A 21,566-nucleotide genomic window follows, 5' to 3' on the forward strand; every position below is an offset into this window, starting at 1 on the left:
CCGTTTTTATTACGGTAAAGTTCTGGCAACCACAGCTGCCGTTTCTTTTACCTAAAAAAAACAGGTTTTTTTTTTACAGTGTACATTATATAAACTATGGAAATTTGGTTCATATAGCAAAAGTGATGGCAACACAGTTAGCCGAGTTATTGTGCAATCCATGGTGATCCTCAGCGCACATCTCTTCTCACGATTTGAACAGTAATCCAGAGATGGACACACTTCTCAGAGGCCAACATTTACATATTAAACATACTTTTTAAAATTGGTCTTTTTTAATATTAATATTATTTTTAATATTATTATATTTTTTGAGACAGTGAATTTTAGGTCTTCATTAAATGTAAGCCATAATCATTATAATTGGAATAAATCAAATAGATTAAGACATGAAATGTTTAATTCTGTGTGTAATGGATCTATATAATGTGTTATTTCCACATTTTGAATTGAATTACTGACATAAATAAACTTTTCTATGATATTCCGATATCACCGAGATGCACCTGTAGTGCAAATCACTGGATAAATATTTATTATTTTTGTCTTTCCATGATGACAGGTGAGGTACGGCCTCTCCTGCCTCCCCTGACCGCATGTCACTGATTTATTTCTACATATGTAATTTTTCGTCCCTCATAAATATGGCAATATTAATATAAAAACATAATGAAACTAAGTAAAATCTCTCTCTCTCTCTCTCTGTATATATATATGGCATGTCGTTCAGGAAATTACATATAATTTATGTATATTGAAACCTGAGAATATATTTAAAGTCTGAGAATGTATACTGACCTTCAATTTATATTCACAGATTTTGAGAATACATACATACATACATACATACATACATATATATATATATATATATATATATATATATATATATATATATACATACATATCAAGGAAATCAAAAACAGAGGAGAGAGATATTATATATATATGTATGTGTGTGTGTGTATATATACACATTATATATATGCATATATGTATATATATGTATATATTATGTGTGTATGCATATGTATACACATACATACATACATATACATACATACATACATGTACATACATACATGAAAGGAGCGAGTCAGAGAATAAGCCCCTCCTCCTGCAGAGAGAGAGAGAGAGAGAGAGAGAGAGAGAGAGAGAGAGAGAGAGAGAGAGGCCTGGCCGGTTGAGACCAGAGACAGACCGAGACCCTCTCCGTGTTGCCGTCGATCAGTCATCTCTCTCTGGGGGTCTCCGCTCAGATCCTGCTCGCGTTTCTGGATCCTCGGTAAGTGAACGTACCGACTGATTTACACGATTTATGCAGAAGCGCGTCTGCAGCAGAGACGGACCTCCGTCATCTTCTGACTCTGCTTCATGTCGGAGCGTGTTTGTGTTGTCGGACCGTCAACAAACACCAGGATGCATTCTGCACATTCATTATCAATAAAGCAGTAGAGAGGCTTCGGTCTTCACCTAACAACACATAGTCATATTTACAGCAGCATACTAACCTGCAGCCTGTCATCCTAGTAACTGGATCCATAACTGCAATATTTCATAACATCTAGTGTGTGAGCCAGCCAGATCTAGTCGGAACCAGATATTTAAGAAGACTTGAAACGCGAAAAAAACGCGTAAACAAACAACACCCTTCAAAATAAGTTTGAAATGTATTAATAATTTGAAAGCACACTTTCTAAATACCCTACATGTGTTTATGTGAGTTAAAGGGGCATGCCTCTCTTATTACTGTTGCAAGAGAAGAGGAGCAGAAGGATCCTGGTCTTTGGATCCGGATCAGTAACATTACTCCTCACAACGAGGCTCCATTATATTTAGCCTGGAGAGATTTTAAATTGGTTATAGGCTTAGTTGTGACTCAACATTAAAGTAATAACCACAATACAATAAATGTGTTATGAAAAATAACTGTTTATACTTCATCACTACATGATATACCTTTTTTTCAAAGTAACTATTGTAGGGCTGCTGCAACTAACAATTATTTTCATTATCGATTAATCTGTCGATTATTTAAACGATTAATGGATTAGTTGTTTGGTCAATAAAATGTATAAAAATATCAATGAGTGTTTCCCAAACCACAAGATGACGTCCTCAAATCTCTTGTTTTGTCCACAAACCAAAGAGATATTCAGTTTATTGTCATAAAGGAACAAAGAAACCAGAAATATTCACATTGAAGAAGCTGAAATCAGAGAATTTTGGGCTTATTGTCTTTAAAAAACTGCTCAGACTAATTATTGGATTATCAAAATAGTTGACGATTAATTTAATAATCGATTATTGTTCGATTAATCGAATAATTGTTGCAGCTCTAAACTATTGTTCTTTTCTTTTTTTTTTTAGTGCCCTGTGCAGCTTTTTATTGTTGAAGGTCTCTGGACCCACACTGGAAAGCAGACATCTACAAGTAAGGGTAATAATTTAATATTGATTTAATTTCACTTACAAGACAAGAAGCTTTTGCATATTTAGTATTCAAACTACCATTTATTTCAAATGTGTACACTACAGGCCAAAAGTTTGGAAGCAAGATTAAATTTGTACAAAAAAAAGGTCCCCTTTGCTAAACTTTGCTACAAAATAAACCTGATTATTGTATAAAGAGTCTCTTATTAGAACACATGTTGACTCTAATTATCAGCTCTTTGGGTTTTTATTGCTTAGACTTTGTGTTTCCTTCTTTCCTTAATGTATAAATCTGAACTCTTGTTTCTTTTGTCAGAGATATGAACACAGTTGAGATTTATTGGCATTTTTGGATCCAAACTCTCAAAAGACAAAGAGATAAAGTGAATAATGCAAACTGTGATTTGTGCACGAGAAGAGCAATGGAAGTGAGGAAACCAAGCAAATGACAGAAGGCCTTTTTCAATTCTCATCCTCATTGAATATTTACAACACATGTCCATGAAAATGGGAGGCGAACATGCTTTGTTTCATGTACTTATCATAACAATAATTTGAAAATCTGCAGTCCAGTTGTACCTTTTTGAATTACACACACACACACACACACACACACACATATATATATATATATATATCTCGGATGCCGAACGTTCATGTCGTGTTCATTGGCTGTAGTTTATTGTATTCTAGTGCAGGTTTAAGACTCAGTGATGTGATGGAAAGCAACAGTCAGCCTTTGTTCTTTGCTAGATTATTTGTTGTGTCTTGGCTTTGGATATCTGTGTGTGTGTGTGTGTGTGTCTGTGTGTGTGTGTCTCTGTGTGTATATTTGTTACGGCTGTCAAAATTAACATGATTAACGCACGCTTATTCTGTGACTATGACCCCGTAGTTTCAGTATTGAGCTGCTTTAAACAGGATGTTTAGTTAATCTTGACACATGTTGAGTTGGACACTGCATGGTGTTCGTATTACTGAGTCATGTAGGGCTGGGCGATATATCCATATAAAAGATAGATATATTTTTAAATCCAATCCACTTTATTTATATAGCACAGTTTTAGCAAACACAAGGTTTCCAAAGTGCTGCACAACAATAAATAGATAACACAATACAAAGAGATGAAGTAAACAATAGAACAGTAAAATACAATAAGATAAAATAAATTAAAAATAGGATAAAATAAAATACATAGGTACATTTAGAACAGATACAAAATGTGTAATTAATTTGTGATTAATCGTGAGTTAATTATGGACAATCAATAATATTTTAATCTATTGACAGCCCTAATATACTGTATATATTTATACGCTCACTGGCCACTTTAATTAACCTTGCGAGTAAATTGGACCCCCCTTTTGCCTTCAGAACTGCCTTAATTCTTCATGGTGCTGGAAACATTCCTCAGAGATTTCGGTCCGTATTGATACAGTCGCTGCAGTTTTGTTGGCAGCACAACCATGATGCAAATCTCCTCTTCCACCATATCCCAAAGATGTTTGATTGGATTGAGATCTGGTGACTGTGGAGGCCAATAGAGTATAGTGATCTTTGTCATGTCACCACAGGTTAAAAACTGTGTTTTTTTTGTTCCCGGCTGAGAAAATTGTGTGGAATGATTATGTTTTAAAAGCACTTTCAGGTTCGTTGTATTGCCAGTTTTGCTTTGCCACTGTTCTCATGCTGACTGGTTGACGTTACTTTGTTGACGTAACTTGGTTCTCCTCGCTCAGAGCAGGCTGATTGAAATGAGATGGAAAGAAGCAGGGTGAAAATGTTGATGGCTTATGTAAACAAACGCATGTAAACGACAATATATTGAATTAGGGCTGCACGATTATGGCCAAAATGATAATCACGATTATTTTCATCAATATTGTAATCACGATTATTCATCATGTTTGGGAAAACTTCTGTATTTTTATTGCACTACTTTTAAACAAACAATAGGAACAGTTTTTAGTGTCTGGTGCTTGTTGTAAACAAACAGAGATCGCTAAGTGAACAGCTCCTGCAGCAGCAGCACATACACACTGTACTGCTACAGAGCTAACTGTTAGCCTGTTAGCACATACACACCGTACTGCTACAGAGCTAACTGTTAGCCTGTTAGCACATACACACTGTAGTGCTACAGAGCTAACTGTTAGCACATACACACTGTACTGCTATAGAGCTAACTGTTAGCCTGTTAGCAATTTGCAGACTCCGGCTCTGCAGCTGGGAGAGACTGCTGCAGGAGGACTGTGCTGCTTCGACTCCTTCGTAACGAGCCCCATAATATACATATATATATATATATATATATATATGTATATATATATATATATATATTTATAGCCTACCTGGCTACTAAAATGAAGAAAAGCGTCGTTAGGTTTATGAGTGTGTGTTAAGCTTTACAGACTTTGTCTACAGGCTCTGTCCTTCTTTGCTTTAAAGTTTTTATTTCTCCCCCATGAACTTTTACTCCTTTCTAGCTGATGTTGAGCCAGAGCGACCTGACCTCAGCTCAGCTTTGAAAATCAGGCTAATGTTGGTGCTACACCGAGTGACTAGTTAACGACAATAAAGACTACCTAAGACACTCAAAATGATCAAAAACACTTGAGCGCTGAATAATGTGAACAATACAGTGTTTTCTCTAGGATTTCTTTCAGCAGTGTTTATTTTTTATTTTATTTATATATTTTTTTGTTTCAGGGTAAATGTATATTGTAATTGTTTGTAATTTTATTCTGTTTTGTAGATGGGGTAATTGTATATTGGATTTTTAGAGTATTGTGATTTTGTATGTAGTTGTAAAAGCCCAAATAGAGACAGGAGTTGAAAATGAGCTGAAGCTATATCTCTATATGCAGCACATCTAATGCATGTCCTGTATCTATGTTTACGTCTATATATTACTATATTATGTCTATGTAACTGCATTGTCCCTATCAAATAAAAAAAATTAAATGAAATAAGCACGCAGCCAGGGGTCAAAAGCACAGGAAGAGAGGGAGGTTTCTGCTGCCTCCACTATTTGCGCACTGATGACAGTAAGTTTGGCCAGTCCGGACTTTTAATGGAGTTTAACAGTTATTGACTGCAACTCACTTGGCTTGCTGTTTTTACCAGCTTTACGTTCTAGTGCCTTGTGATAACTGCATGTTGGTCAGTCCTGTTGGTGTTGTGAAGCTGATGTCTGTGCCAGCGTGATCAGTTGTTGATAGATCTGGAGGTGATAAACAGACTAGCAGTAAAGGTTATGATTTTAGTGTGACAGTGTTGAATGTGCTAGTAGGACATTTCTGTCTCTGCAGGGTCTTTTGTCCACCCAAAGGGATCTTTTTAGATATGTAAACATTTGTTTCTTGAGCATTAGTAGAACACCATTTTAAAGTGAGCAATGAAGTTTCCACTGTACTTTTACAGTACTGTGTGTTCCTCCATATTTTCCTGCAGGCCTATGGGCGGCTGTGGCCCGGTTGGTAGAGTGGTCGACCACCGACCGGAAGGTTGGTGGTTCGATCCCCGACCATGGCAGCCTACATGTCGAAGTATCCTTGAGCAAGATACTGAACCCCAAATAGCTCACTGATGCTGCGTTCATCAGTGTGTGAATGAACTCCCAATGGTGGCAGCGTTTAGGGTAGCCTCGGCCATCAGTATGAATGTGTGTGTGAACGGGTGAATGAGCGTAGTCTGTAGTGTAAAGGTCTTTGGATAAAAGCGCTATATAAGTGCACTCCATTTGCCTATGGGCTTGCTTTGTTGTGCTGCATGTTATTGCATTTATATTAAGAGTGAAAGTTATCCATCCTTACTTCCTGTGTTTTTATTGACACTCTGGGATGAGGACAAGTAGCGGGATGAAATTGTGTCCGGAAGAGGAAGAAGAAGAAATCCACAGTATAACAATAGTGGTTGGTGCAATTGCCCCGTGGCCCTAATTTAAAAAAGTAAAAGCACTGTGTTGTAGGCAGACACATTAAAAACACCAGAAATCAAAGAGAGATTTCGGATTTTCGGGAAAATGGCAAACGTAACAGCAAACTTTAGTAGTTTACTCTCTTCGCTGCAGTGCATCATGGGATAAAATAAACGTAAGCCCCGTCCTGCTTTGCTCCGGTCTGTTTGTATGGCTCTTAATCTGACTTTAAGAGCAGCAAAATGGAGACAAAGTATAAATCGGGCCCCTTGACCATCTTTTATTGAAGGAAAATACATTTTGATGGCCCATAATCTTCTTCTTCTTCTTTGGGTTTTGTTGCTGGTTGGCAAACCAGCGTATAAGATACAGTGAATATCAATACGGTTGTAATTCACTGTAAGTTTGCAGCAATTCATTTCAAATCCTGTTTTATGCTGTTAAATTACAGTTATCTACTGTTTTTGTTAATTGACCAATTTAACTGTTAATTTACATGTGGGGTATGAATATTTAACAGTATTTTACAATTATTATAAAATACAGTATGATACTGAAAATCCACGGGAATTCGTTACATAGGCTAACCTACATTTATCAGGGTTCTGTCGATATGAACGTTGACTTTTCAGCGTGTGTGTGTGTGTGTGTGTGTTGCTCATGGCACGAAGGTGTGCATCCTTGATTCTGAAGATTTTTTAATTCATTTTTCTGAATATCATTATTTACGTAGGACGTGTTGAAGCATTGCACTGTTTCTGATCGGACGCCTTTTAGGGGAGCTCCGCCCCTTTTAGGAGAGCTCCGCCCCATTGTGTGATAGGTCTACACCTGGTCAGTACCACAATTCACTCTGGATTTCCACCCTGACTCATCTCATCTGGAAGTCTATTTAGCCTACCTATCTTTAGGAGTTTTAAAGTGGCTACAAGGTTCCATTTTACAATAATATTCAAATAGTTTCCAGCGAATATTAATGTTCAATGTGTATGTGTTTTATGGAGTTGCAGACGTTGTAGTGGTCTGCATGTCATGTACGAATACATACTTCCTACAGGCACTGCACTAGTGATGGTGATGATGATGATTTGTACAATTTAGTGCAGTCCAACCTGACGTGTTTTGGTCTGTCATTGTTAATGCATACGAAGAACAAACCAATAACACAGTATGGAAAATAATAAAATAATGCTATAATTCCAGGTAGTCACACACACTCACACACACAGTGTCTTCTTTTTTCCCAAAATTAGATAGCCTAGCCTAGCCTAGGAACAATAATTGTTTTCATAGTTGGACACTGATTTATTGAAGGGTATGATATTGAAGAAATATTGAATAGGTTATTTGTGGGTAATTCTTGGGCATCTGTTACATGCTATACATTCAACTGGTTATACATATTGGCTATATTTTAAAAATAATTTGTTATTTCAGGTTGCAGATAGTTGCAGCTCAAAGAATGACAGGGAGAATGTAGGGAAGTGCCAGGATGCCCTACACCACAACATTTTTATTATTATTATTTTAAGACTTGGGCTACATAAATAAACACAACACAAATAACCACTGATTGTGAATATCTTGTCTAGTAGGCCTGTGGTATAGTATCTTGACATGCTGGCAAGTGTTTTTTTTAAACGCATTATCGCGTATGGGTTGTGGGCCTAAATTTTGGAAGAAGGCCAGGGCTTTTTTTTTGGTGCCAGTCCGTCCCTGACTCCAAATACTTCTTGTGTCTGTGTATTACTGGCGTTCTGCAGACCATGTCATGGCATCAGGGTGTATTCAGTGGAGATCTTTGTTCTGACTCAACAACATTTCATGATCCGTATCTATGTTTCTGGCAGTGTTTACCAGCCACAACAGTTGGGTTTTAAAAATATTAACCTCTCTTTCTCTTTCTTGCTGTAGCAAGCATTGATATGTCAATGACATGTCTGCATACCAAGCAGTTGGGCTGTGGAGTCTATCAGCTACAGTGTTCAATAATGCCACCCTGCACACTGTGGTGGTTACACAACAGTCTTTTTGTCAATACAATTTCAGGTCATTAGAGGACAGGGCAGCAGATTGAACTGCCCAGACCAGTTTTTGTTTGATGAAAGGTGCTTTTGAGCTGATTTTAATCTCAATCCAAGAATATAAACTGATCTGGACCAGATCATGGCTTCAGCTCAACATACAATTCTACAATGTCATTTAGCAGACCCTTTTGGGGTCAACCCTATGTTCCTCGGGTCCTATGTTTCCCGCTTGGGGAACATAAGACCGTTTTTAGAAAAAAGGTCCTATGTTCCCCGTTTTTCCCAAAAAGGGTCCTTTGTTCCCCTGTAGCAATACATACCGGGGAGCATAGGACCCTTTTTCTGAAAAAGGGTCCTATGCTCCCCACTGTTGCAGGGTTAGGGTTAGCTCGAGACCTGCAGGTTTGCCACCCCTAACCTAATCTCTCCTTGTGTAGGCCTATTTACATATGCACGTCAAACAGCCCGTAGCCCTACATAGGCCTATTGCCAAGGCATTTGGCAGTAATGGTGGAAAAAGTAACAGACCAGGGAACATAGGACCCTTTTTGGGAAAAGCGGGGAAAAGGGGTCCTATGTTCCCCGGTCTCATACAAAGAGGGGAACATAGACACGCTGCCGACGCTTTTATCCAAAGTGACGTACAAGTGAGAGTAATACAACACAAGCAAGGATGAAGTCAAGAAACATAGCAGAGTAAGTGCCGTGGGTTAAGTTTGAGTCCATTAGGACGTCAGTGCTTTAAAGGTCGCAAGAGCGGTCAGTGAGATACTTGTCGTAGTCATCAGTGTAGGTCAAGAGTGAAGGTGTTCAGTAAAGAGTTGGTCTTCAGTCTCTTCTTAAAGATTGAGAAGGACTCGGCAGAATGGATGGAGTTTGGAAGTTGGTTCCACCACCTATAGGGTTCTACAGAGGAGAAGAGTCTGGTTTGAGACGTAGAGGCCTTCAGCGGTGGAGGAGCCAGACGTCTTTCACTGGAGGAGCGTAGTGGACGGGAGGGTTTGTGGACCTGAACAAAGGAGTTCAGATAAGAAGGGGCTGTGCCCGTTGCTATTTTGTAGGCAAGAGACAAGGCTTTGAATGTGATGCTGCTTAGACCGGGAGCCAGAGAGAGAGATGAGGAGTGACATGAGCTCTCCTGGCTGGTTGAAGACCAGACGGATCATCTGCAGAGGCTTGGTGGTGCAGCAGGAAGACCTGCCAGTAGAGAGTAGCAGTAGTCTAAACGTGATAACACCAGGACCTGAACCAGGAGTTGTGTCGATTGCTCGGTCAGATAGGGTCTGATTTTCCTGATGTTGTACAGGGAGAATTGACAAGATCTGGCAACTGAGACACATGAACCTTGAAGATCAGTTGGTCATCAATCATGACATGTCATGCTATCAGTTTTCTATGCCTGTGTCTAGAGCTGCAACTAATACATGATTTGACAAGAGAATGCAGCCCTGCACTGAGAATAGAGGGGACATATGACACATATATATTTGATGAGATATTGCTTCAGTTTCTGTTGTGAATAAACAAAGGATTCATTGTCTGATTATGGCATTAAATATTCCAAAAACTCCATAACGTTATATTATCTCCTAATGCAGTGTACATGAATGACATCAGCTGACAGGAAGTAAACACAAGCTGCCTACCTCATTTCAGATATAGCATTATCTAAATCTGGCATTATCTAAATCTGGCACAATTACATGTTGATTTGTTCAAAAACAAATGTAACAGACGGACAGCCTGTTTTCTAGGGCTGAGTATCATTTAAAAATGTTCAATACCAGTACCAATACCAGAACCCTTACCATGATACCAATACCAATTGGGGCAAGGCATGCCCTTTCCTGGCTGATTGTGTCTCCAGCAGTTGAAAATATTCTCTCTGCTGGAGTGGAGGATGCCTGCACACATGTGTAATTCGAGGCCAGGTCAAACAGGACGGGGAATGGATCTGAGTCCTCTCCCACCCAGCAGGATTAGTGGAGGTCAGCTCTGTAGAGCCCGAGCTCCTTCTGTGCCTTCTCTGACCGGTCCAGGAGTAGTGCTGCCTGGATGGTTTTGAGGGCCCGGTCCTCCTCAGCGATCAGCTCCCCTAGTGCAGAGTCCAACATTGAGTGGCTCGTAATCACAGCAGTCTAGAAAGTATCAAGGTAAAAATTGAGAGAGAGAAAAACAAGTGAGACTAAACCAGAGGAAAGAACTGAAGTACTGATCATCTAGAGATGAGCAAGTAATGAATGGTAAGTATTAGGGATGTGCCATATCATATCGTTCATGATTATACCGGTATATTTTTTTATGAGTAAAAAACATGCATATGATATTTTCAACATTCCTACTTGTTGCCGTAATGGTGTAAGGATTTCCATTAATGACTAGACTGTGGCGGCTCCAGAGTCTCATGTGCTGCTCTAACGTCACATTTTAATCTACTGAAAGTTTGTCTACACTATTCATCATATAAAGTTATTTAGTGTTGTGTTGCCGACAGAGAACATGTCTACCTGTCTGTATCAGTCCCGTCCCCACATCATCTCTCTGTGCGCTGAACTAAATCCTATCGACCTGTCCGGGCCGTCAGAGGTCCGAACGGTCCAAACACACTGCTGCATTATGCCATTCGTTAGCCGCAAAGCTAACATTAGCTAACAATTAAAGTTGTGTTAATCACAAAAAGCTGCTATTAATTCCTGTCGCTAAACATATGCAGCTTTCAAAATAACAGCACAATGTGTTGACTGTCAAAATAAGATGCCTTAAATAAAACATACGAGTACTTTTATTCTCCTTGACAATATTTCATTAAAATATGCAATGATAAGATCAGTGTATATGATAGAATAGTGGCATTAGGATGTGGGGGCATGCTCCCGGACCCCCTAAATGGTTATTTTTTATTATTTGGTAACTGTTGAGATTTGCATTTAAGATTGAATTACTTATATTAATCCCACAGTGGGGAAATTCAACCTCTGTATTTAAGGCATCCTTTTTTACACACAAGTGAACACTCCATGTAAACAGCAGTGGGCTGCATATTACTGTGCCTGGGTAGCTGTGTGGGGGGATTAGGTGCCTTGCTCAAGGGCACTTCAGTCCCTGACCTGTCAGTCCTGGGATCTGAACTGGCAACCCTCTGGATTTATTTTGTTCAAGGTATTTTATAATATTATTTCATAGATGCAGCCTCTTCATCCTCTTCTTCCTCCTCCATCCCCTCGTCCAGTTGGTCCTCTTCATCGTTGTCGATTTCCACTGCATGCTATGTTAAAGCAGGTTTATATCACTATTCTGTGTGACATTTCAATAATCAATACTTCATCTTCATCCCAGAAAGTACAGTAACAATAATCAAAATGAAGCAAACCTGTTCAGAGTTTTCACCGCATGCCTTCTCTTCCAACCGAGACCAGGATCCAGGATACACGGTGGTCTAGTGGTTAGCACTCTTGCCTCACAGCAAGAGGGTCGCCGGTCTGACTCCGGCCTATAGCTCTTCGGTGTGGAGTTTGCATGATCTTGTGGGTACCCACCGGCTTCCTCCCACAGTCCAAAAACAGGCAGTTAGGTTTAATTGGTGACTCTAAATGAGAGCATGAATTTATCAGCCCTGCGATAGTCTGGAGACCTGTTCAGGGTGGACCTGAGCGAGGGTGGACATCTCGCCCAATGTCAGCTGGCTCCAGTCCCCCACAACCCGAGTGCGGATAAGCGGTGAAGGATAATGAATGAATATACTTGTCTATACTTGGGACTTAAATGTAGACCAGATCACATTTTATGACAAAAAAACCCTGGTAATTAAGGGTTCACATACTTGCCACAGTATGTCCCAACTAGTATATGCGTCTCTGCTGCCAGTCAACTTGTAAATGCTTGTGATTGGTCATTACCTTAAAACGCTGCTGGTTTTCATGTGAACATGAATCCATTACTGGATTAGGAAACCCCTGAGTGGACCTACTGAGTGGATAACCGCCACCGCCATGTGATTGCTGGTTCAGCTTAATGAAGCCAAATAAGGAAACGATACCCTCAATGTGTTGAACTTTCATTATATTACAGGGCCCAGATCTTGAATGATGACAATAAATCAAAAGCAACGTTACTTACTTACAATCAATATAGTAGTGTAGCATTAATTATTTCCAGTGAGAAGGTATCTCCAGTTTGGACCACGAGCACCTTTAAAAACAGCATCAGAAACCAAACCTCAATTTCAAACTCTCAATTGAAGCGTTCCATTAGGCCTTATTACTGCCCTACTTTTGTATTCAGATTCAAGCCGATTCCAGTTCAAACTCGCTGTGTCCCCTCAGCCATCCTTTATCACTTTATTACACAAACTCCACCCCCCCGGGCATGTGATGCAGTCTTGTGTAACTCTCGCACTCCTAACCAGTTTCATCCAGTTCACGAGGTGTTGCCAAGAAACCAGCTCCCTGCTTATGTGCATGCATGCAACGCGCGTGTCTGTGTGTGTGTGTGTGTGTGTGTGTGTGTGTGTGTGTGTGTGTGTGAGTGAGTGTGTGAAGGGTCAGGGTATCCATGCTGTTGGAGAGTAAATAGCTAGAATTATTCTGTTTCTGCTCTCAGTGTTACATAAGAGCTTTGGAAGAAGAAAGGGGAGCGAGAGCTGCCATCCAGGGTTCCTTTTGCCTCATTCTGCCCATTTTTGCCATACAGTTCTTCTTAAATGGACATAGTCATGTTTTATAACAATAAGCAGCCTCTGCTGGCTGGCTGTTACATCAACTGCAGGACTCCAGTAGAGCCTGTTAGAAAACCTGAAACAGAACAATTTATACCACACAATGTATGTATGACAACATTATACATTCCCAGCCCTGGTTGGTTTCTCTGCTTGTCACAGTGATAAAATATACATATCATGAATAGACTGAAATTATTACAATGACAAAGATTAGTCAGCTGAAGAAGTTAATGTGAATGCAATTTGAAGTTTACATTTTTTAGTCTGAGTTTAACAATTAAAGGTGATATTAATTGATCAGGGGAGGAAAGATGCCCAAAAAACTTTGATAAAAAGTCCTCGCTTTCATTTCATCAAGTTATTATATATTATATATGAGTCAAAACTAGGGCTGGGCGATATGGACCAAAAGTCATATCCCGATATATTTATGCTGAATATCGATATACAATATATATCCTGATAATTTTTGCGCAAAGTGAGAGCAAATGTTCAGTCAAAGTTAAATATGATACGATATGGCACCTTCCTGCTCTGATGCGTCGCCCCACGCCAAGTCAAAGCAAATAAAAAAGGGTGAAAAGTCTGGTAGCTCTGTAATTTTACTCAATTTTACTGTATTTTTATGTCTTTTTATCGTAATCTTTTGTCATATTTTTGATGGATACTTCTGTGGAGAGAAGAGGTTTTTTTTATTGAAATGGAGTAAGTCTGGAGGACACCATCACCCTATTCCAGATTGACTGGAATAGGGTGATGAAGAGGTGTTTTCGTGGTTGTTGGCTTGGAAATGGAGATATAAGCTTTCTGCCATCAGTCGTCAGAATTCTCAGTCAACAGAATCACAGATCACAGATTGGAAAAAAAGCCCTAACTATAGGCTTTATCAAAGAGGAAAGTTAATAACCTAGCTTTCTGGGAGCGTAGTGCTCCAGTAGGGTAATGTGGTAATATGAGTTCTTTAAGATCTGATGGTGCTAGAACAGGAGAAATGTGATCTCTTATCCTAGTTCTCTTTAGTACACAAGCAGCCTGACAGTAGGGAGTTACACAAATACATCTATCCATTGTCATCCGCTTATCAGGGGCCGGGCCGCGGGGGCAGCAGGCTAAGCAGGGCGTTCAAGGCGCCCCTCTCCCCAGCAGAACAGAAATACAGTAGTAACAAAAGCATGAACTAGTTTTTCTCCTTTAAGTAATATGAAATATTATTTTATTTTTTTTACCTCATAACTTATTTGCTTCAGAGAGTCGGCCTCTTGAGTACCTTCACACCACGCAAAGTCGGTGCCAAGGCTATAATCATTTTTTATTAGTTTTAGTTTTAATTTCGTTTCCAGATTTGGTTTTCAAATTCAGTTAGTTTTAATTAATTTTTAGAGTGAGTTTACTAGTTTTAATAAATTTTTATTTTTTTGGAAAATGCTTAGTTTTAGTTTAGTTTTTATTAGTTGTAGTTTAGTTTTTATTAGTTGTAGTTGTTTTGTAATGGGGTATTTGTTGGGTCCAGATTCAATAAGGTCACAATAAATGTTTCCTTTATTTCCTTTGTCTGATCCATCTCAGCCCCAATAAGTTTATTAAGTCATAAAACCAGATAGATGAAATAGATTTCATATCAACCAAAAAGGTTTACGGATGAAAAAAGTTGACAAAGACGAAAACGAAGGACATTTTCACTATAATTTAGTTAGTTTTAGTTAGTTTTCTAACCACAAAATACAGTTTCAGTTATCGTTTTTTTTAAAACTCTCGTTTTTATTTTTATTTCAGTTAACAAAAATGTTTTTTTCTATTCTAGTTTTCGTTATTTCGTTAGTTGGTGCACAATTCACATAAAAAAGTATACTTTCATTCAGCTCAAAATTTACAAAATGGGCCAACATATCGGTGTCAGCATCAAAAACATAAAATAGACACAAAAGAATCTATAGCAGAAAAAACTTTTTTTTTTTTAAAGGAAAATATTCTCATGGATGTATCATTCTCTCTCTCTCTCTCTCTCTCTCTCTCTCTCTCGCTCTCTCTCTCTCTCTCTCTCTCTCTCTCTCTCTCTGTTCTCTCTCTCTCTCTCTCTCTCTCTCTCTCTCTCTCTCTCGCTCTCTCTCTCTCTCTCTCTCTCTCTCTCTCTCTCTGTCTCTCTCTCTCTCTCTCTCTCTCTCTCCTCTCTCTCTCTCTCCAGGTGACCAGGTAAAGTTCGTCCGGTGGGCGTTGCTGCCTCTCTCTCTCTCTAACTCTGTCTGGTTTCTTGGTGTTGGGTCATGGCGTCGTCCCTGATCAGCCGTCGATATTCTCTCTCCCTGCAGAAAAACTTGTGGGTCAGTTTTCCAGGTAACTCCAGTTCCACCTTTTTTTCCTCCAATCCTTTGAAATCCATTCTGTCAGTAATGTTTCAGGTAATTACATGTAACTTTGCTATAGATGTCCTTGTATAAATTAACCAAGAAGTGTCCTGCTGGAATACCATATTAAGACACATATCAAGACTTTGGGGAACTCCAAATACTTAAAATTGAATTGAGAATTTTATTTCGAACATGTAAAAGTCAACAAAAACAGTTTAGGGCCCAAGTATGCATACGTAAATGTAAATGTTTGACTAACTTCAAGCAGGTCACGCGAATCAATTCATGTGAGTGTTTTTCAACTGAGTGACGTCTCAAAGGTCCTTTTTCCTGTCAATCATCAACAGGCCAATCTCCTCGGGCAGATTTACTCGACCTTTTTAGTAAACACTGTTTACACCAGAATGATATACGCTTATGTCTGATTCTCAGTTAACAGCAGCATGATCAGATGGATGGACTAAAGCACTGGTTCTCAAACTTTTTTCAGTGATGTTCCCCCTGTGAAATATTTGTTTTTTTAGCCAAGTACCCCCTAACCAGGGCAAAGCATTTTTGGTTGAAAAAAAAAAAGTTAAAAACAGAGCGCTGTGCATCAGTGTCTGATTTATTAAACTTTGGAACTGATAAACGCATACAAATTTCAAACATTTTAAATGTTAATAATCCATGACTACATTTATTGCAAATATTTCTCATCACTAAAATGTCGTGATTCAAACTAATGTAGTAAAAACAGTGAGCATAGAACCATTTAAAACTATAACTGCTACGCTTCAACTACGACTCCATCCGTGATTGACAGGTGATTGGGTGATTGACAGGTGATTGACAGGTGATGCCAGGTGATTGACAGGTGATGACAGGTGATGCCAGGTGATGACAGGTGATTGACAGGTGATTGGGTGATTGACAGGTGAATGACAGTGATTGACAGGTGATGCCAGGTGATTGACAGGTGATTGGATGATGCCAGGTGATTGACAGGTGATGCCAGGTGATTGACAGGTGATGCCAGGTGATTGACAGGTGATGCCAGGTGATTGACAGGTGGTGCCAGGTGATTGACAGGTGATTGGGTGATGCCAGGTGATTGACAGGTGATTGACAGGTGATTGGGTGATGCCAGGTGATTGACAGGTAATGCCAGGTGATTGACAGGTGATTGGGTGATGCCAGGTGATTGACAGGTGATGCCAGCTGATTGACAGGTGATTGGGTGATGCCAGGTGATTGACAGGTGATGCCAGCTGATTGACAGGTGATTGGGTGATGCCAGGTGATTGACAGGTGATGCCAGGTGATTGACAGGTGAATGGGTGATGCCAGGTGATTGACAGGTTGGGTCGAACCATCCTGGTATGGGGTGGGGTGGGGGGACTCTGGGTTTTTAGGAGAATTAAATTGAATAGGCCTACTAAATATAAAATTCATTTTATGAACTTCTACTTATATTTTCCTAAAATATTTATTAAATAATTATTTTTAGGATTTTTGCATGGATGCTACTTTTTAAATGTAGATTTTAAACTCTCACGTACCCCCAGGGGGGACGCGTACCCCCATTTGAGAACCCCTGGACTAAAGCAACTCTGTGCCCCGTAGCTCAGTCTGAGAGTGTTTGGCTAATTAGGTACGTTACGAAGTTTTGTTTTGCAACAAAATTTTGAACTGAGCCATGACTCTCGAGAATGAAGAGTCAAAATTTTCTGCTTTGGGACTTTTATTGTAGTAAGAATATTATCTCAACTCACGATATGACTGTGTGAGGGTGTTGTTGGCTGCTATCTTAAACAAATAAATTTATATAAGAATAGGTACACCATACCTTCGCTCCTACCAAGGTTATTATAGTTAACGAAATAACGAAAACTAGAATTGAAAAAAACATTTTCGTGAACTGAAATAAAATGTAAAAAAAAAACAGAGTTTTTAAAAAACGATAACTAACTGAAACTGTATTTTGTGGTTACAAAACTAACTAAAACTAACTAAAATTATAGTGAAAATGTCAACTTTTTTCATACGTAATCCTTGATTCATTGAACTCTTTCATGATATTCTCATTTTTTTAGACGTACCTGTACATTACGTGTTGTAGTGTAATGATGTTCACATGTGTAAACATTAATTCTTATCATACCAGGACTACTGCGTACAAGCACAGTCCCTCTGTATGATGTTTTTGTATGTAGATTTTTTAGTAATTCCACGTTTCTCCACAAGGCTGTCGATATGTCAGTAAGGCGGCACCAAAGAGTCAGGTGGAGTTTGACTACGATGGACCCTCCATGAAAACTTCTGTTCCTGGACCACGATCACAAGTAACACACACACACACACACACACACATACACACACCATACAAATGACGCTTCTTCAGGTCGTGCTGAGTTTAACTCACTCTTTGTTTTCTGTAGGCACTTACCAAACAACTGGGAGAAATCCAGGTGAGCTGAGGTGTGTGTGTGTGTGTGTGTGTGTGTGTGTGTGTGTGTGTGTGTGTGTGTGTGTGTTTGTGTCTGTGTGTCTGTGTGTGTGTGTGTCTGTGTGTGTCTGTGTCTATGTGTGTGTGTGCTCCAGTAGAAACTAAAAACAATAAATGTGGTGTTATTATTAATGTTTATTGAATCACAAAGTATTCTCTTCCCATAGCTGGGACTGTAGCACTCACTACGTTTACATGACACTTGAAAAAAGAAAGTAGCTTGTCACATTAGCAGGTCACATTAGCCGGTCACATTAGCCAGTCGCAGCAGCCGGTCACATTAGCCGGTCACATTAGCTGGTCCAGTTGCTGGTCGCATTAGCTGGTGGCAGCAGCCGGTCACATTAGCCAGTCAGATTAGTTATTATCAGTAGCAATTACTTTAACACATATTAGCTGGTCACATTAGCCGGTCCAGAAGCCGGTCACATTAGCCGGTCCAGAAGCCGGTCACATTAGCTGGTCCAGTTGCCGGTCACACTAGACGGTCACATTAGCCGGTCAGATTAGTTATTATCAGTAGCAATTACTTAACACAACAACAAATCAAGAAACACATGTTTTCTGTTTTGCTGTTGTCTTTTGATTTGTTGTTGTGTTCCTTGATTTGCCGTTTTGTTTTCTGTTTTGTTGTTGTGTTTTTTGATTTGTTGTTGTGTTTTCTGTTTTGTTGTTGTGTTTTTTGATTTGTTGTTGTGTTTTCTCATTTGCCATTTGTTGTGATTTGCACTTCAGGGCCACCGTAGTGGTAGGTGCATGTACATGTGTTAAAGCTGCTGGTTTCATATACTGTATGCTGTTAATCCAGAACGTGTCTGTTCCCAGAATGTTGGTGCTGTCAACTTCTTCTGTAACTACGAGGAGAGCCGGGGGAACTACCTGGTGGACGTGGACGGGAACCGCATGCTAGATATCTACACTCAGATCTCCTCCATTCCTATTGGTTAGTTGCAAAAGACAAATCCAAACATAGCTGGGTTGTAGGAGCATGACTCATTTTATATTGCACTACTGATACATATTGTGAATCGTTAATTCTGGAAACTGAATTTAACAGCAGCTTAAGTCCAACATTCTCCCCAAAATCAACAATACATTTAAGACGCAGGATCAAACAATAGTCTTCTCAAAGATTTCCAGCTCTGCTAAATTACTCTCAAGGATTTATAAATTTCTAAACACTACTGACACTTTAGTTGTCCTCCCAACCTCTAAGTGGGAACAGGATCTCTCCATCACTCCAAATGCAGATTTCTGGTCACAATATGCAAAAATAACTTCACTCACTGCAAAATCCCAAATTTACTACTCATTCAATTAAAGGTTACCACAGAACACACTACACAGGTGAGAGATTATATAACATGGGTTTCACTACATCAGATTAATGCATTCATTACACACAGCACACCACAGACAATTACATGCATGTTTTCTGGTACTGTACACCAAAACACAGACAATTCTGGATAGGCTACAAGTCACAGATCACCTATCACAAATATTAGACCAAGGGTCGGCAACCTGAGGCTCCAGAGCCACATTCGGCTCTTCAGGCCTTCTGAAAACAAACATTTCCATATAAAAATCAGCAATAAATAATCAAATAAGTGCATAAATCTAAAATGATGCTATAAATAAAACCGATAAACCGATAAAAGACGTAGTTAAACTTAGTAAAATTATCAATCTTGTAGCTTGCTAAGCTAACTACTTAGCTAACTTTTTGGCTAAGTATTTAGCTAAGTAGCTTGCTAAGCTAACTACTAAGCTAACTTCTTGGCTAAGTAGTTAGCTTAGCAAGCTACTTAGGCAAGTAGTTAGTCATGTAATAATACAAAACCGTTTTTTTCTTCATAAAGTATGAGAGGCAAAAATATAAATAATGATCTGTTGTTATCAAAAACAAGATATTTAAAGAATACTTGGAATATTCAATCATAAAATAAGTTGATATCAAAAGATAGAGCACAGAAACACACAGCAGCATTAAATAACATGAAGGGAATGAATGTGACCCATGTTGTGCATCAAAGGGTTAAAACGAGTGTGTTTCTGACACTAAATGCCCAGAACTTCCCTCATCTCAGGTCTAAGAAACTCAGATATTTCACTGAATACACCCCAGTCGGCTGCAGTCTAATTAGCATTCTTTTGTGTTTCACTTCCAGGCCCCGGGGCCCCGCTGATAGAGGGGTTTTTGGTTGTAGCTCACACACTTTTTATTCAGTTTCAGAAAACAGCCTGGCAACTCAGGACAGTTGTTAACTTTCTCAGAATGCAAAGAAATAAGTACTTTTTTTTACCATACCAGGCAAGTTTGTCTTTTTTAAATTTTATTTAAATTTGTTTTTGTTAATGCTCACTGTGGCAAATAGAGAAGTATTCTCCAGTCTGACTAGGATGTTATATTAAAAACCATAGAATAAAAAAAAGTCTTTACCCCACCTGCCTTTCGAACCAAAGACATTTAATGAACAAAACGTTCAAATAAACTGTCATTAAGTGAAAATACAGTGAAAGAGTCAAAGTTATGAGAACAAATCGGTAAACGTCCTCTTTTCTATCTATATAACGTTATATATAACTTTATTGACACGTTGCCATGGATACGTATTGCTCTGCTTCTCTCCTGATGACGGCTCGCCTTGTTAGTGACCTGTCAGTCAAAGGTAGCCCCGCCCCCAAATCATACAATTCGGTAACGCTTTATTTTAAAGGTCCTTGTAATAACGATTAATTAACAAGTAATAAGGCCCTTGTAAGTCCTTACAAGATGCTTATTAACATTATTGTGTGTTTATAAGCTTATATAAGTGTTAATAATGGCATTACAAACACCCATGACCCACCCATTATGTCTTTGCCATGCCTTTATTAATCTTATTTTGTTTGCTTATTGATATTAAAATATACTTTATTGCTCATCTATTATAAGTTAACTATAAGAACAATGCCTTATTACTTGTTAATTAATGGTTATTAAGGACCTTACTTTATCTTCTATTTCCTTCTAAATGGGGCCATTATTTACACTACTAACATCAGATTGTCTTGAAGAAGATTTTTTACTAGTGATTGAGACCATAGTGTTGTCCTGAAAACATTTCTGAGCTAATTAATCAAGTGAGAAGTTTTCAAATTTTGCACTGAAATGAATGGGCAGATTTTTTCTGCAGCCAAACTTAGCGCCCCCTGCTGGAGGTTGCCGCCTGTTTTGAACACAAAACATTTGCATTAATATTTTGTTCATCGCTCAAGTGTATAGCTTGGAACAATCCAGCAAAAATATAAAACATATATGGCCCAAACACTGACAGACCATCTCATTTTAAAAAATCATAAAAGGTGTTTTTTTTAACATAGTCATGGATCCATTAATGGCTGTAAACTCAGTTACAGATAATATCTTGATACAGTTTTTCAATCAAATATTTTCTCTTCTTCTCTCACTCTCTCCTCCCTCAGGTTATAACCATCCTGCCCTCCTCAAACTGATGTCCAACCCCAACAATCTGGTAGGTCCTCTTCACATTCACCATCAGTTATATCAGGGATGATCAACAGGAGGCCCGGGGGCCACATACGGCCCTCACCCTCACCTGAAGTGGCCCTCAGTACAACTACATGCATTTG

The 21,566-nt window shown here is 38.9% G+C and overlaps 1 protein-coding gene across 3 annotated transcripts in view; it reads left to right on the top strand.

Moving 5' to 3' along the window:
* Window positions 1-1,152: 1,152 nt before the first annotated feature.
* The window catches only part of LOC131983688 (4-aminobutyrate aminotransferase, mitochondrial-like), a 39,371-nt gene continuing 18,957 nt past the window's right edge, over window positions 1,153-21,566 (top strand). The window contains exons 1-7 of one of the 3 annotated variants that reach the window (XM_059348453.1): window positions 1,153-1,285; window positions 2,371-2,440; window positions 15,280-15,428; window positions 17,669-17,766; window positions 17,863-17,892; window positions 18,756-18,873; window positions 21,399-21,448. In XM_059348453.1, coding sequence (XP_059204436.1) covers window positions 15,359-15,428; window positions 17,669-17,766; window positions 17,863-17,892; window positions 18,756-18,873; window positions 21,399-21,448 — 366 coding nt within the window. In that variant the 5' untranslated portion in view covers window positions 1,153-1,285; window positions 2,371-2,440; window positions 15,280-15,358. The remainder of the gene's footprint in view (window positions 1,286-2,370; window positions 2,441-15,279; window positions 15,429-17,668; window positions 17,767-17,862; window positions 17,893-18,755; window positions 18,874-21,398; window positions 21,449-21,566) is intronic. The other 2 variants (XM_059348454.1, XM_059348455.1) reach the window with 2 other exon arrangements.

Source organism: Centropristis striata, chromosome 13 (assembly GCF_030273125.1).
Source record: "Centropristis striata isolate RG_2023a ecotype Rhode Island chromosome 13, C.striata_1.0, whole genome shotgun sequence".
Classification (NCBI taxonomy): Eukaryota; Metazoa; Chordata; class Actinopteri; order Perciformes; family Serranidae; genus Centropristis; species Centropristis striata.